Genomic DNA, 17,684 nt, shown 5'->3' with positions numbered 1-17,684 from the left:
CCGCCGATAAGAACAATAATTTTCGGGGAAATTCACGACGGTGACCAGGAAAACATTTTCACGACGGGTAAAATGCTGCTGATGTCGAGCAAGCTATATATTCGCTCGATATATCATCCATAATTTATATGAAACATCGTACCATATTTTCGTTATTAATTGAAATATATTATACCATTTCTGTGAATAATTAGGATGTGTACACGTATAGAAAACTGGTTTGTTCTTTATGTTCTTATACGTCCTCGTAATATTACGTACGACGTGTGAAATATCCATTATACTTTGTGTCAAGAGATTCATAATTTTAATTGGTCAATTGCACACTGTCGAATTACGTTTCTAACATATCGGAATATATCGTCCAAACAATTACATGATATGTAATGCACATACGTATTGTATATCGATATTCATACTCGCTATTTACTGTCTCTTCCTCTCACGCGCTTTATCTAGATTAAAACTCGATTAAAATTCCCAAAATATCGCTAAAAGATCCTATAACATCCAATATTTTATATTAGTAGAATTCCTTACATTTTCCTCTGCCGTGCAATTTCATCTTCGTAGTTGCAGCCTTGAGAGGTCGGCTCTCTCGTGATCAACTATTACGGCAAAACGTTCGACTCTTCCGTATCGAAATTTTACCAAAGATAATAAAATATCGATTCTCTTCTACAAATCAGCGAGGCAACGCCTGAAACCAACATTTCTGTCGGCCCCATGTGTCTCATGTATTGGCTTGGCAACTGAGTGATAGCGGATTTTGTCAATACCACCTAATGAGAAAATCCGCAATCACCTAGCTGCTGACCCAATATATCAACGTTACACGCATTAACCTGCGAACCGGACAACACAAGCACCGATTTCCGAAATGTATTTAGAACCTGCGTAACTCGCGAGTCTTCGTATCCCGTATCGTCATAAGAGGAGACAGTTGGTTAGGAAGATTGGCGGGTAGTTTCGCGTTCGAGCCGCTAATAACTCGAAACAAAGTAACTCGTTCATCTGGGAAGGTTCGCTGGCGTGCGCTGCTCGAGTCGTGAAGCGGTCGAGCGCCTCGCGTCGTTGACGTAACACGCTGAACTGACAGTGGTAACTACATTAACCTTTGAAGGGAGGCACCGTGTCGAATGGGATTCGGCACACGCCGGTGCACCGCAGATTCGAAATTCTCTGTCCGCGCCGCGGCACTCCGCTACGGACGATGCAGCAGTCGCTGATACAAAGGGAACCGGCCGCGATTAAGCGCCGATGAGTATTTCCAGCGTATTCCGTCTTCACCGAGTTGAGAGGCGAAACGGTGCGGAGCCACGGTTAGTCGTGACGCGATTAACCCACCGACCACGGAGGCTGGGTCAGTTCTGACACATGCAGATATTTCATATTTATTATTGGGACCGTGCAATAAGTCGGTACCGTGATCTTTTTATGGTGGTCGTGGCGTGTTTTATAAATACGGAGCGATAAGTGTAATCGAATTACCGATTAATCTTTTGGGGCTTTTAATCGAGTTTAGTCTAGGGAAAGCATTCGAGAGGAGGAGATCGGTAAATACGTAGCGAGTAGGAATATCGTAAGGGAGAGAGAGCAACATTTGCTACGAACGATACTTTTGTAAAAACCGTATTTGCACACGGTAGCGGTTTATTCGAACTGGGAATGAAATTTTGATCTTGAAAGTCAAACTGAATGAAACGAGAAATCCTTTCGTGCAAGAGACGTCTAACCCCCTGAATATTGCGAAATCGATTGATCTATCTGTATTTGATAAAGATGGGAATAACGTCAAAGCTGGAATTTTTTAATTACCCATACGATTTAATGTCTTCTTAGCTGTAAGATACAACAGTGTGTCGTATGCTCGCCAGGGACGAAAGTTAATCGACCGCCGTCATCGTCCAAGCTATCCATACACCCTAACCTTTTTTCTGCTTCTGAATATTACAAAAGTCCGTTAAATATACCTGACAGTTTCACGAGTAATGGTGCATTCTGTGTTAAATAACCAATGAAAGGTAAGAGCTTTTACTCTTTAAAGTCTTGCTTGAATATCGTTTATTCGGACGTTTAATAATAAACGTAGACCGTTAAAGGTGTATACGGAATGGTAAAGGAAAATGGAAAATTGCAGAGGATCGCTTATTAACTCTTCCCGGATGGCTTGTCCGAGCAACAAGATATCGGAGGTATCGTTAGAGTGACCAAGAATAGACAAAGGAGGACGTAACAGGTAGAAATAGGAATGCCAGCGCGATTATTGCCGTTCGTATAGCTGCGGTGGCGAGTAAAACAACTCGCGATTACCCAACGCGGCATTGAGCAATCGTAGGATGCAAGACTGCCGTCCTCGTCGCCGTGGTTCTCGGGCTTTGCACAACGACTCGACGAACTGCGCGCTTGTACATCGTCTATCTTCGTGAAAATTTCGGAACGTGTACGACAGACGTAAATCGTCCGCTGACGAGCTTAGGTTCGTTACGAAGTAGCAGATTTTGCTCGCGCGACGATTTTTAACGACACAGACGGTGTGAGTCGCCTGAGAAGGGCAACCGATCAATTCTGCTTCTCATTAATTTCGTCATTTCTATGTAAGAGAACTATTCGACCGACTCATCCATTTAAAATTAACATCTTTCGTATCCAAGTATCCAGGATATTTTGTAAGAAACGAGTAACATCAGTTTAGTGGCTGGTCGTTGGTTTATCTTAATCAATTAGCCTGCATACATAATTAATCTTATTAATATTTTTAAATATTCAAGAAAGTGACAAAATCACATTCAAATGAGAAGATAATTGGATGTAGCATGGATCGGCAACATATTGAATTTTAAAATAGACGATTTAAAGTGGATGATGGTAGAGACGAAATCGTAACGATATCATATACACGCAAACGATTATCACACGTCTGCTTATTTTATCGCTACGTATCCATCGCTTTCTCTTCGTGCCGCTGCATACCTGGTGCGAAAACGCGCGAGAAAAATCGCTCGTCCGCAACGAGCCTTGGAATAGAATGTAGTATATCTTCTCATTGCCACGTATGTTTCGTCTACCGCGAATCACAGTGTCATTCGATAGTCGATAGCGCTCGATGGTAGACCGGTTCGTGCGACGATCCATCCTGTCGTCGACGAAGGCCAGTTTCTCATCGAGAGAAGAATGGCATTAGCCGCGCTGCAGGAAATTGTGTATTCCGCGGCGTGGACGAATACGGAACGGAAGTGCGGTTCGATCGAGTGGAATCGACCGAGCGAGACGTTCTCGCGCGATTTAAATCGACCAAGGATCTACGCGATGGTAGCTTGATCGCATGGCGATCTTCGTCGCGTCCGCAAGTTTCACGCGTTTCTTAGTGAGATTCGGAAGGCTTCGAATTTGTGCGGAAACGTAGTATTGCTATGGCGAGAATCGAGATTCCTGCGAACGGAGCGAGCAGCAGCTGAATACTGCGGAGAAATAAATGGACTTGGAAAACACGTATACGCGTTACGTATATCTATTATACGTACTTACTTACATATACTTACACGGTACGAGCGTACACTAGCGTACAGTCAGAGATAAATATATTCTTGCTGTTGGTTTATCATGGAACTGTTGCGCATTATCGAATAGATCCGGATATGCATATATATAAGGCTATATATATAGAGCCTCTGAGAAATCGAATCGACGAACTGCGATTCTTTTCTCCAGGAAATTAAGAAAAACGGGGATGAAGAGATACAGAGACAGATTTCTTATCACGAAAGCTTAATACTATTCGTACCTAATCGAATATTTGATAACGTAGAATACATTTCTCTCTTTATTTCTACGGCACGAATACTTTCGTCTTTACTTACGCTGTACGTACGAGCTGACGACTAGTCGCATAGTTGAAACATAATGAAACAAGAGCAAACGAGGAACGGAGGAAGGACGGGTTGGCTGGAGAAGAGCGCGACGAGAAGAGAACAGAGGGACAAAAGGGTAAAAGGCAGGGCCTTTGATGTTTTCACGTACAAAGTCGATGCGGTCTCGAGGTGGTCCCGACAGTGGGAGGCTACAATGGCCACATGAAGTCCTACAAGGTGCTATGTTCACATCGTTCTCCATACTCAATTATCATATTGGGTCTGGGACCAGTTCCGTCTGCCCTCGAACCCTCCCGCCCCTTCGTCTAGCCAGGCTTTCTCTTTCTCTACCTCCTTTTCTCCGTTGAATTTTCTACAGCGCGTTCCTCCGCCACGGCGTCTACAACAACATCCCTTCTTCCTGTGCCCCCTCTTTCACGGCTTCGCCTCCTTTTCGCCCGTTTCTTCCACGTCTCTCTCTTTATCTATCCCGTTCGAAAACCTCGTACGCGCCGCGTATTTGTCCCCTCGCTCCACTCGCCCCGCTGTCTTCCATAGGCTATTGTCGGCCGCCTTGCAGCATAATGCATCTTAAACGGCGGCGCCTCAAAGATCGACGCCTCTGCCTGGCCTCATCGGAATTCTTCAATATAAATTAGATCGTTGAATGGGGATTCTAGATCGCTGCCACGACCTGGCTACGGTTAGCGTGGTTCAACGAAGGATGCGCCACGCGAGCTGGGTTGCTCGAGTCAAATATGTATTTATTTATCTATGCGATCGAATATTGGAACGTATTCTTCTTCCCCGTATTCGATAACCTCGTGTAAATAATACGCGACCTCTTTCTCCGCTTTTCGTGGAATTTCGTCCAGACACGTTTCCCACGTCCACCCGATCGTTCGCCCATTAATCGAACGACGTCGTCACCGACCGCCTGTTTCGTCCCTTCGTCCCATTGGTCACGCGTCGTCGACCAAACGAATACCTTTTCTCTCTGCGTGTACTAAGTCACATGTAAAAGAAAGACAGAGCCCGTTGCGTTAATTAGAGCAACGTTCTAGCCACCCGATCGAGCGGCCTGATTAGCCGCGTTACGCCCCGCTGAATTCGTGTATACTTCCACGACGATCGCCGGCTTCCTGGAAGAAAGCGCCACCGCCTACGCACGCGGCCTGCCGTCGATCGATTCATCCTGTGAACGCGGCGTTATGTATACAGGCCGACGGCGTACTGTGTCTCGTTTCCTCACGTTCGCACCGGCCCCGATATCCCGCTTCGACCACCGTCATTGACGGCCTCTCGCGTACAGGGAAGTGTAGGAACGGCGCTCGCACGCGAACAAACCGAGTAACGTTTTCCTGTCACGAGATCGCCAGAGGGAGGAAAGGAGAGTAGCGTCGCTCGTAGAGAAGCCCACACGAGTCTGGCCGGATACTCATACTTCCGGTTCTACACATGGCCGCGCGCTCGCGCCTTCTCTCGCTTCGTCTCTCCGTCGTTCTTTATCCTCCTCCATTTTCTCTGTTCGCGACGCTAGCCTGCATTCGTACGTCTAGAACGCGTGTATTCGCCACGTTGCTCTTCCCCTTTCTTTCTCCCTTTCGTCTATATGCATCTGTACTCGTGACCACAGAGATACCAGCGAACGTTACACGCGACTCGCGTCGTTCTATAGTCGCACACGTATCGTATACGTATGTGGGATAACGTGTGTGTACCTCTTGTGCTGTGACGTCACCGATCGGGCACCCTACGCACGCAAATATGCGCGCACCGCACCGAGTCATTCACCAGCGTAGCCGACTCCGCTTCTTCGACTTTGGCCAGGCTTTCGTACTTCCTTCTTTGTACAGACGCGGAAGGAGTATCGCTGCAATAGCTGCGTTACGTAGCCTTTCAGCAGCCACGTTGATCGTGTCTCTATAAATTAAAAAGTATTTTTCAAATTCACCTCGGGACATCGATCGATGCACCGCGGCTAACATCGATCGTACAAGAATCTGAAATGTTAGCATCCAAGCACTTGCGATCGTCTCGTATAATTTCGTCAGTTTCCTTCCTCTGTTTCTCTACGACGCACGACGAAGTTAACGAATTAATAAGAAAAAGTAGAATCGACGTACGACCAAGTTAACAAATTAATAAGAAAAAGTAGAATCGACGAGCTTGATGGTTCCTGCTGGCAAGTTTACACAGTTACGAACGCGAGGAACACCTTGTCGCGATAACCGCTGTCGCTGGAAGCTCCGTGTGTCCACCGAAACTTGTGTAACTCGTGGTCGCTGAAAAATTCCATAGTTCCGTGGAGAAGCTGCACGATGGAAGGGGAAGAAGGAACCAGGTTTGGCCACGGAGACAAATTAACGGCGGGGGTTTCCGTTCGTCGTCGGACGCATTTCGATGAGACAGATTTAGACGGGAGGAAAAAGTGGGTGTAGGGGATTACGTGGCCTGTTTACAGAGAGCCCGCGCCGAGTGGCAACGGCTCGCGTCACGCAGAAAAGAGGGGCTGCTGGAGGAGAAGGAGAACGAAACGAATAAGCCAAGTCGAAAGGAGGATGGATATAGAGAAGAGAAGGGGAACGCGAGGGGCAAGAGAGCAAGCGGCCACCAATTTGAGAATCGGCGACGACCCTGGGCACGGACGACTTCCGGTGGTTCCGTTGACCCCGTAGAAGTTCGTCGCTACGAACTCTCGCCGACTCGCACGACGCTCAAACAAACGGACGACTATTCGCGCCGGGCACGCTGCCCTGCTTCGGATTCCGTACCCACCACGTTTCTTCTTTCTTCTGCCAGTCTTTTTCCGCTTGGCATACGAATGTCAGAGTTTCGAACGTAAACCGTTGGTCGCAATGATTAAACGTTGCGATCGAAAACGTGTAATGGCGCTCTATCGCGCTATCGTTTAAACGGTACTCTTTAAACGGCACTTGTAACGTTGTCGTCGATCACGGACTAAGTTGTCATCTGGATGGTTAAAGAGAGTCGAAGTATCTCTGTTTCGCAGCGAGTGCCAGTAAAGTACGGGGATGCCTGACACGTTTATTTGACGCGTGTACAGAATGAAACAGAAACAGCGTGAAACAGAGAATCAGAGTTAATTAACGTGACGTTGCCTCGTGAGACACACGGAGACTCATGGAGTATAAACTGGCCGATTGCAAGACTGGTATGACGATATACTAAAATTGATAATCTTTTGAAATACGCAAGAAACTCTTAGAATCGAAACTTCGTTTTTCCCAGGTACATGATTAATAACGAAATACCGTAACGATAAGAAATTCGCTGCCGCAACGACGTTTATCGCCACGAAACGTAAATACTAAATGCGAAATGCAGATGATAAATACTAAAAACTAACGTCTGCAAGGTAATCGGTGTTCGTCGAAAAATTCGTAGCTTGCGATGTAAATTCCAAGAACCAGTGCTTTTAACACGATCACTCTCCCCTGCTAATTTACAAACATGTTTACTGTATTCCCACTGTTCTCGCTACTACTTTCGCTGCACTTTAACGACGATCGCACGGTTAATAAAGGAGGAGTAAGTGCAAGGCGCGTAAATATACTACGCCACGCGAAACGATGCGACCAGGCAAAGTGAGAATCGGCGAGGAGGTGAGGAGAAACGATTGAATGAATCGTCGATGGTGAAGCGGCACGGCGGCGCTAGTTAGCGGATGTGAAAAGTGTGTACAGGATACGGGTGGCCGCGAGGGGGGTGGCGAGGCCGTATTAGTCGCAGGAAGGGTGGCGACGAGGAAGAAAAGAGGAAGGAGTGGCAACGAAGAAGGCGACGAACTGCGCACGCGCACGCTACGTGTCCGCCACTTTATGAATGCACGCCGCAAACGTGCGCGTCGCCGCGCCGTCGTACGTACGCGCGGCGAACGTACATTCATACGGACCGTGAACGTAGCCGTAGCCGCGTAGTGCGTAGTAAGCACTCACCACACCACACTCGCGGCCAATGTCTGCGAGCTGGCTGCGTGCGCTCTCTCTCTCTCTCTCTCTCTCTCTCTCTCTCTCTCTCTCGTCGGCCCCGAGGGATTTACTTAGAGCGTCGTTGTGTCGCGCGAATCGTTAAAACGACGCCGGCCACTCGCGAACGATGGCGCTTGGGTTTATTGACGTTGCACGGTTAGAACGTGTTACGTGTTTTCACGATAAAAGAATTTTCCTCTGTGCTGTTTGCTTCGTGGAACGATTTACTACAGTAGGGTCGATTAGAATCGAGTATGTAAGAAGCGCGGATTGTAATTCTCGATTTTCTTTCGCAAGTATTTCCGGGAATGTTGATAAAGGCGAATAGATCGGGTCTAGCGAGATCAAACGAGAAGCGCCAATTTCTCGCGTAGTTTTATTATATTTAACGAATAGATGGGCAGCGGTCTTTGTCTTCCACAAGAACGTTGCAAGCAACGTTTACGACACGTAGAGAAATGTATAGAATGTCCAAAGTCCCTGCGATATTTGTTACAATACGTACTGGCTGAAGGAAATTTCTATCCAAGTTTCGCTTTGTTAGTTACGTTGGTGAATTTGCATAAACATTCGCGGGGTCTGGTTATTAAGCTTAGGTGGAACTGAACTGGAGATAGCGAGTAGTAGGGGAGTGCTAGCTAGGGCTGTGAGTCATTCGAATTTAGGTGAAACAAAGCAATCGTTGCTACACTATGTTTTGGACGGCCTTTTCTATCGTTGAATTACGTTTGCCAGGGAGTCGCGATAGTTTGGATAGCAGTGTAGTTGAAACGTAGTTGTTTCTAATTCAGAGGAAATGGTTAGCGAGAAAAATAGCGGGCAAATTACGGTAGTTTGCAGTCCGCGCGAACACGGATGGCTTCACAAATCACCGAGCGTATCCACGCCCGCGAGTATTGACGTAACAATAACCGCACGCGTTTACAGATATACAGCATTAGTTTGCAGCCTGTAATACACCGGCCGTCCCACTTGTCTTCCCTTCGCGTTTTTTTCTCTTCCTCTCTTCTACGTACGCGTGTAGGCTTTTAGAAGCACGAAGAAGAGGAAGCACGACGCATGCGTCTTTTCTCTGAACAGTTACACAATGATAATTCCACTCGTTGGTATTTTCCTCCGACTCATTCACCAAAGTCGGTGTATCCAGTCGCGTATCTTTCGCTGCATCTCATCGATCCACGCGCAACGCGAATTATTATGTCACTGTCACAACGTATCGCTCGATTAGCCACAAAAATCTCCTATAGTACGTCCCAATAACTTTTTTCCGGTCGATTGTAATTTCAAATCTTTCCAATCCGATCATCTTCGATCGACTGCATAAATTACATTTCTTCGTAAGTCAAATTTCTCTGAGAATTCGCTACGTTTATATCGTCTTCTTACGACGAAGTAACTTACAGGAGTAAGTTACTTGTTTCTTGATATTTGTATATGCAGGTAACGAAATCGAGATAGACAAAGAAATGGAAGCTATCAGGATGTGGCATGTGAATTTTCTTCGAACGGTTATTCCCCGATCGTTGTACGAAAACGTAGCCAACCTCGGAAACTGCGTCATCCTGTCATCGCGATATTGTCTCGCATGCCACAACAGAATCGGAAGAAAAAGAAACCGTCGTGCACGCGAATGATGGGAGCTCGTGCTCGCACGAGATAAACACCCCTATACGTTCACGTATAACTCGAAATCTTCTCTCGGATCTTGTATACCTTGCCTCTCTTTTTCCACCACGTCCGCGTCCCTCCGAGAGAGAAAAAGAGAGGAGAAAGCTGCGATCGCTCGTGCTACGAACGATAATTGCGCTCACGCAACTCTCGGTTCATTGACGCCCTTCTTTTCCAACCCTACCCTCGTCCGGCGCTCGGTCCATTCATCGAATCCCTCGGTTCGCGTCGAGCCGAGCTGCTAGCGATCGCGTCGTCGCACGAGGATATCTATTTGTGCGTGCCAACGCACGTTACAACGAGAAGGATACATGGGGAACGGATGGGGAAAACGAGAAAGGGAGGGAAACAGAAGGGCGGAGGAGGAGAGATACATAGGGTTCCAGAAGTCAGATGGAAAGGAAGGACGGCTCGCATAAATATGCGTAGAAGCTGGAATGTGAGAAGAGGAGCGGCGAGGGAGGAGGAATTTCCTGTTGTGAACGTCTTGGGATGCATCTGCTTCTCGCTCCGACTCTTAAGCCCGAACCACGCGTGCGAGTACCAATTAAGGCGCCACGAGTCGTCGTGATTGGCCCCGCGGGTGCAACCCATCGTTGTTTGCTGCCGCTCCCCTTTCTCTTTCTCTTTGTGTTTTCTTCTACTATCCGTGTTCGTCTGCCTGCAACAGCAACACGGCTTCTCTTAACTGATAACGCCGCGGCCCGTTTCGAATCACAAGCCGAGAGGCTGATGACGCCACGTACGACGTGTTTCTGTTGCGTTCAAAACATCCGATGGCACACCACGTATGGCTTATAAAGAAATCGATATCGATGCTATGAAAAATTGTGTCGATGAAATCGCATTGTATAGAATTGGAGCGATAGGTAGTGAATAAATAAAGCGGCCGGACATCAACATCGGTTTACGTGTTGTATTTATCGAATACAAACGGCTGAGCTTTCAGTTTAGTCTATTTAAATTTCGTTCTCTTTCACTTTGACGATCGACGATATACACCCACGAGCCATCTTACGAGTCTTCGGACTATTGCAAAGGATTATAGATGAGTTTACGTGCGTCGTTATTTTTGTTCGTTCGATTCGATAAATAATATATCGATATATATGTCGGAGATGAAAGGACACCGGAGCCTTCCCTCTGGAACTTCGGGAAAATCCGTAAAATTGTAATTAAAGCTTACAGTCGTAATTAAACAATTTGCCGTCATTCTACCCAATTGTACTTGTTTGCGATTTGTGACGATAAACTTGGGCTCGAGGCGACTATCAGCCGCCGAACGTAGCCGCGGTCAACGGGACGGGCGCTTCATCTAACAAAGATATGGAGCGATAGTATGACCCTCGTTAAAAGAAATACCCATAGAGGTACTTGACAGTAAAACAGTCCAACGGTTCCTTCGGACAGTGAATACCAGATGTTGAGGCACCTACACGGCACAAGTGCAGTTAGCCTGAGGACCCGCTATAAAACCTGGGGTTTTTGATAATTAAGATTGTTCAAACGGACAGGCAGCCTTTGTCCCAAATTGACCAATTGACAACGTCAATTTCCCTTACTTTCGGAACGAGGGCTACACTCGACGAATCCGATGATCTCGTGTCCTCAGACACACCCCATCATAGTCTTCCTCGGTGGCATCATCGGGACGAAAATTCATTCTTTCTTGCGATCTCCTCGACGAAGACAGTAACGCCTTACGATCTGTGAGTATTGTGTGAGCAAGTATATCTATCCTCCCGTTGACCGTGGATTCGTTATCGAACCTAAGACCAACGTCACTAGTATCGCCAGTGCCCAACCATCGCGGTTGATCGTCGAATCGGTAGTGTCCATACTCGTATTACCAGGCCGTACCCTCGTTATAACACAGCGATGGCCAATTCCAATGAAGATCTAGCAAACGCCCACAACCCTATTCCTGACGGTTCTCCGACATATATATCGACAAGTTTATTAGAACAAGGCATATAATTGAAAGTTCATAACGCGAAATATCCAAGTTTTATTAAATCTTGAGGCTTTTGGACGAAGGTATGTATGCCGACGAGACAACAAAATTAAAAAGTTCTCACTGTTTTAAAATCGAAACTTTTCAAGAATAATTAAAGAACTTAATTACACAATGTAGGTCAAATGAAACAAAGAGTAACTCCGCCCAACCTCCAACCGTTTTAACTTTCCGAGATCGTCTTATAATAATAGCCGAGGCTCGAACGAGTTAAATAACATTTCGTAACAGCCGCTGGAACGCGAACGCCTTCGACTTCCGTTCTAGCGCCAGCTTTCGCCCCTTTATCTGGGCTCGCGCTTGAAACTCGACTCGCTCCTTGACGATACGGTGGTCGTCGAACGTTTATAGATTTCGTGATGACTGCCGGTGGTTTTAACGCACTTTTCCTCCGGTGCCCTTTTTCTTAAATGTAGAGCTTCGCGCGCGCTAGAAACGGCCCCGTCCCATTTACGCGAGCAAAGAGGTGGCGCGGTGTTACCTGCACGACACGCGAGCGAGCAAAGCCGAGAGGCGCGAAGCGACAACGGGTCGTCGAGAAATATTGTGGCGACTGTCCGTTACGAAATCTAAGATAGCGGGCATTCGTCTTGCCTTTTGGCCGCGGATGGGTGTCGTTGTTGCCTTAAGTGCCCCGGCGTGTCAGGTGGAAGAACTGCGGAACGAAAAGGGGGAACAAACCACCAGAGAAGGAGAATGACGGCTCGCGGTGCAGTGATTCATCGGGCGAATCTCTCTCCATTCGTCGTCACGCATCCCACGGATAAATCTTTTCTCCGTGTTCTCTCTTCTGCTTCCTATTCTCTCGTTTTGTACCACGTTTTGACGAAGAGCAACTCACGATCGAAGTTCTTGCTCGGTTTTGGGCTCGTTCGACTCTCTTCTGCGCGGGATACCTCGCGATGCAATTTCGTTTGCGCGTAGAAAAATATTTGCCGATACCTCGAAGCGAATGTTGTTTTATGGAAAAGGTGAAGCAAATTTGTTTTGGATGGAATTCCAAGTTCAAATACTTCGTTATATATATTTAACGTCGTTGACACTTTGCCGTTATTCTCTAAGATAATGCTGTTCTTCCTTTATTTGGATTATAAATCGAACGAATCTTTAAATCTGTTGAATCTAAGACGACTGTCGGGTAACTTTCCTGGAGGTAGTTATCCTTTCGAAATTAAGTGCGGTCGACGCGTTCGAGTTGATGTAACTTTTTCGTAGGTACGAAGGAAATGGAAAATGTATCGTTTGTTCTCCGATAATTTGAAAAATATACAACGGGATGGAAAAGAGGTATCCAATGAAACAGATTGAAAGAGATCTCAATGGTTTGACATTGATCGGAGAAGAAGAAACAATCGTAGAGTAGGATGGAAAAGTGGTATCTAATGAAACAGGTTAGAAAAGGATTATAGTCTAATGATCTGAAATTGATCGGAGAAGGAGAAATAACGTATAGTGGGATGGAAAAGAGGTATCGAATGATGAAACGATGATGCGGAGTGACGCAGGCGTTTGGTTCGCGCGCATTCCATCACGTTTCCGTGTCTCTTTATAGGTTAGGTGCGCCTCCGCGATCTCCTCGCATAGGCGTCGCAACGTAGCGCGCATAACGAGGATACACGCGTATATCGTTTTGAAACGCGAAATGGAATGGACAGCGATGCGTGGTCACGTTTACCATGCCATATTGTTGTCCGAGATGCAAATTGCACGGTTAAAACGAGCCGAATAGTTATTAAAGTCTCGATGGCGAAGCGGGATCCGATCCGTTCGCAGCGATCGCAAATTACATGCAATTCCCGGTTCGATCGTCGGCAACATCGTTTGGACACGCTGTTCGATCAGCCGTAACGACAAAGTTGCAACTTTTAACTTCGCCTTCGGGCTTAGCTTATCCCAGTTATATCTCGCGGATGAGATTTCAACCGTCTCGCGGTCCACTTTCTGCTCCCATCTCGAAGTATACGAAAAGATAAACCTATATAATAACCGACAAAATGTCTGCGAGACTTAAAAAACGTAAAATCGACAAAATTGATAAATCGATTTTTATACGCGCGGTTCCCAATTATCGAAGAAAAAACGCACGATGGAGACGTGGACGTGGACGTCGAACAACGAACCGACAGATTAATCGACCACGATTAATAACCGAAATGAGTCTCCTCGGCCGTTATTTTGCATTAGACCGCGCCGTTTCTATTGGCTCGATGGCGAAACAATCGGAACGTTGCACGAGCAAAAGGTCTACGTTATTTATAACCGTTATTATTGCCGTAAATCGATCAGTTTGAACCGGATTACGTGCGGTGCAGTGCGTTCAATTACCGTTGCATCGATTATAGTTCGAAACTATACGGTGGGAGCCGATTATGCGAAGCTGGAATAATCTTAATAATATACGTAGATATATAAATGCATATACGAAATCGGTAACCGGTGTATCTCCGGGATACGTCGCGATCGTCGCTACACCACTGACCTTAATAACTCTCGTACGTTCCTTGCGTACCTCGATGATGACGATAGAAAAGGTCTGCCGTCTAGCGGGCGAACCGTGCGCATCAAATATGTACACGCTAGTTCCTTCTCCCTCTTTTTCTCTCGTTCCTCCTGTATAACTCTTTTCTCTATCTCTCCTGTTTCTTTCCTTTTTACACACTCGACATCTATCTCCGGGATCTCTGTTCCCTCCCCGGTGTCTCTGTGTACAAGTACACCTTACGGTCGTTCACACGAGCGCGACCGATGGAATGCACGCCGGTGTACACACACGCGTGCCCACCTCCGTGCCAAGGAACCGTTAATGAATCTTGCAGTTCTTAGACCGCCCGTGTGTGTCTCGGGAATCGTCGTGAGAGAAAAGGAACGGAATGAAACGCGCGCACGAAACCAGAGTCTCGATCCCTGTGCAACGGAATTTGGTTGAAAGAATTTTACGCTTTCCAACAGTCGTCGTCATCGGGTCGCTCCATTTCGTCGCGAGAACGTTCCGTAAAGCTATTATTTTACGAGAAGACGATTCTATCGACGAAATTCGTTATCGATAGGAGAAAAGATCGCAGTAGCAGAGTTTGGGAATATTCTTTCGTAAGGAGAGCCGCCGAAACATCGTTAATTGTAGATCGCACGAGAGGCAACTTTCTCATTTTGCTGGTGCGCACGCTATACGTGGTGTGTACCACCCACGACGCTGCCCCCGTTCCGTGAAAGAAAGGAAATGTCGATCCCCGATGGGTATACGACCGGCCACCACTTGCCACTTTTACTCGGTAAGAAAAACTAGACGAAAGTCGAGGTCGCGTTTCGGCGAAACGCTCCCTTCCCGCCTGCATCCGATGCTTTCCCACACACGCTGCTTGTATGTAACCTTTCTTTCGTTTCTTCCTTCTTTTTTCACCCGTAGAGAGGCGATAACCGGTTTTTCTCCCAATTTCATCGACGTCGGTGTATTTACGGGCCTCGCTGCTCCGACGTTCCATCTGCTTTCTGTGAAAAACACATGACATCGGTATGCGTTCGTCACTCGAGTAAACACTTGTATCTAATCAATGGCCGGTCGGTCGGTCAGCTTGCGACAGAACTCGCGCGCCTGTTCGTTTATCGCGCTACGCGTGAATATATCCAACGCGTGGCTATAAAATAAAATATATACGTAGAGAAATAACAGAGAAGGAGACATAGCGCGATGGAAATAACGACGGAGAAGATAAAAGCGAAAACATTCGAGTTGGTAATTTCGAAAATTCCAAATCGTGCAAGTACCAAATTCCGTCCGTGTTTCTCGCGTGTCACGAGACACGTAAGAGTAGCGAAGAGAGTAGTAGGTCCGAAAGCAAGCACGCCGGTGGTGGCAAGCGAGAGAGAACCACCACGGTCGGTACGTGGTTACAGGTCTGTTTGGCGGCGAGCGGTGGCGGTCCACTTCTGAGAACTAACGGGTCTGTTTCGTCCCCTCTCTCCGTCTTTCTTCTCTCCTTCCCCCGCCTCGTCCCTGCTCTTTCACGGACCTCTACCACCCGCGGCAACGCATCGCGTATACGTAGAGGAAGAGAAAGAGAAAGAAGGAGAGAGGAGGGTAGTTGTATGTAGAGAGCCAGGCTCGTGTGGGTGCGTGCATCGCGCATGCGTGAGTGCGTGTTAGCGAACGCGAGCGCGCATCGCGGCTGGTTGCCGCCGCGTCGTGCGCAGCAGCGTGTGCGCAGCCCGCGTCTGCGCATCGCCGTGAGCGTGACGCGCCAGCGATCACTCTCAGTGTGGTACGAGCCGTGCCGCCGTATGGTCGTGTCGTGTTCATCGTGACGGTGCTCCGTCGCGTCGATCCACTTTCCCGTCTCTCTTTCGCACCACACACGGCCATAGTGGAACGCTGTGTACGCGTGTGCGCGAGTGTCGGCCTACGCGCACTGTATAAACATCCCGTACGGTTGGTGTCAAGGGCGAACTTGCCGAGGAAATTCGGGCCACATGTCGTATGTAGTAATACGCGGTCCGTGTTGTTTGTATACAAAGAGGGTAGCGTCCGAACGACTTTGCTACGATAAAATGGATATATACGAGTAATGGACGGATCGGAAAGGACAGTCGCGTTACGAAGCACCACGTGGCTTCAACGGAATGGAGCTTCTTCGGTAGAACGAAGCGAGGTCGGGAGAGATATCGGAACATCGAAAACGTGAAGTAGGCGCAATGGCGGAACCTTTGGCCGGAAATCGCTCTACCGGTTTCTCTTTTCGTGTCTTACGCGCACTCGAGAACGCTTTTATTTATGGCACGAAGCGAGTTGAACGTGAACGCGTCCCTTGATATACGTTCATGGAATACCATCGCGAAATTCGTCGAAACGAGAAACGGGAACGTGCGCAAGCCGTTCCTACGCGGCGAATATGAAACAACGTCGAGGAAAACACACGAGCCGCGGCGAGTAAAATTTGTTCGCGCGAAGAAAACGCCGAAGAAATGATAGACGCGCGAGGTTCGAGGAGAAAAAGGGAAAAAGAGGAGCGGGAGGAAAATGGAGGCGTACACGCCTCCGAAAAACGCATTAAAGGAGTAACGACGGGCAACGTGGCTTTAACCGGTAATTGGACCATTTCTTTTTGCCATTGAGGTAGTAATGGCCCTTGTAGCGTCACGCTACACTACGGAGCGCCATAGTACTATGGAGACTTCCGGCCCGCCGCAGGAAGTGAGACACACGTGTTCAGGCGTGTGCGTTCCCATAATACGGGCCCCGGCTCCTCCTCTACAGTGTGCTCCAAGTTCGATGGCCCATACGGGAAGCAGGCACGCCACGGATACATTACCGTACGATCGAGTAAAGGTGAAGCGAGGGAAAAAAAAAGTGCGCAAACGTCACGTCCATCGAGCGAGTTCGCAGCATGCTATCCCTCGATACGAAGAGCATCATGACCAAATGTACGTACTCACACTCACGCATATATATTTAGACGTATAAATAAATATTTACTTTGTCCTTATCGATCATCTAACACGCAACAAATTGATCGTAGCGTTACAAAGTTTCCCACAGATTATCCGCGATAAATAGAATATAGAGAAAGAAAAGAACCTTGTACCCGTGGTATCTGTTTCTCTTCGATTTCTGTTTCGTATTTTTCATAGTTACTCGCGTTTTATACGTGGTCTTCGTAACGATTTCGGTAGAATCTCTCTATAGAAACTCTCGATCGAATCCCACACGTTGAACACACACAGTGCGGCCCACTCGAACTGCGCGCGCGTAAGCCTCTCCTAACCGGCCCATTATTCTCACGATTTAGGAAAACGACCGTGTTATTTATCGGCGGATCTCGTTAACCTCTTCTCCCCGCTTCCCCCACCGATTCTCCCCTCTCCGCGTCCAGCTAACGACCGGACCCGTAATCCGAAATTCAAATAGCACGCCCCCGGTATATTCGAGTAGCCAGATCTTATTATGAATGAATTTTCGGCGTTACATTCATATTTCCTGTGGCAGCGTACGCCCGCGCAGCCACAGCGGCCGCGCATCAGCGGTTCTCATTTCCGACAAGGCAGCGCCCTACGCTATTTTTCTCCTCGTCGTTTTTGTCAAATATCAAAGAGAGAGAGAGAGAGACCAATTTCGGGGTCGATCACATTAGACTACGATCGAACGGAACGCGAAACCGTCATTTCAAC

At 47.5% G+C, this 17,684-nt stretch overlaps 1 protein-coding gene across 3 annotated transcripts in view; it reads left to right on the top strand.

The window, feature by feature from the left end:
• Positions 1 to 17,684, top strand: part of LOC117204500 (serine/threonine-protein phosphatase 4 regulatory subunit 1-like) — a 147,213-nt gene that overhangs the window by 89,507 nt on the left and 40,022 nt on the right. Inside the window, exon 1 of one of the 3 annotated variants that reach the window (XM_033441956.1) lies at positions 16,533 to 16,940. The exons of the other annotated variants lie outside the window; for them this stretch is intronic. Coding sequence (XP_033297847.1) covers positions 16,639 to 16,940 — 302 coding nt within the window. The 5' untranslated portion in view covers positions 16,533 to 16,638. Of the gene's footprint in view, positions 1 to 16,532; positions 16,941 to 17,684 lie in introns of those variants that run through there. 3 annotated transcript variants of the gene reach the window in all.

Source organism: Bombus bifarius, unplaced genomic scaffold (genome assembly GCF_011952205.1).
Source record: "Bombus bifarius isolate JDL3187 unplaced genomic scaffold, Bbif_JDL3187 scf7180000007978, whole genome shotgun sequence".
Classification (NCBI taxonomy): domain Eukaryota; kingdom Metazoa; phylum Arthropoda; class Insecta; order Hymenoptera; family Apidae; genus Bombus; species Bombus bifarius.
This window is presented reverse-complemented; position numbering and strand designations above follow the sequence as displayed.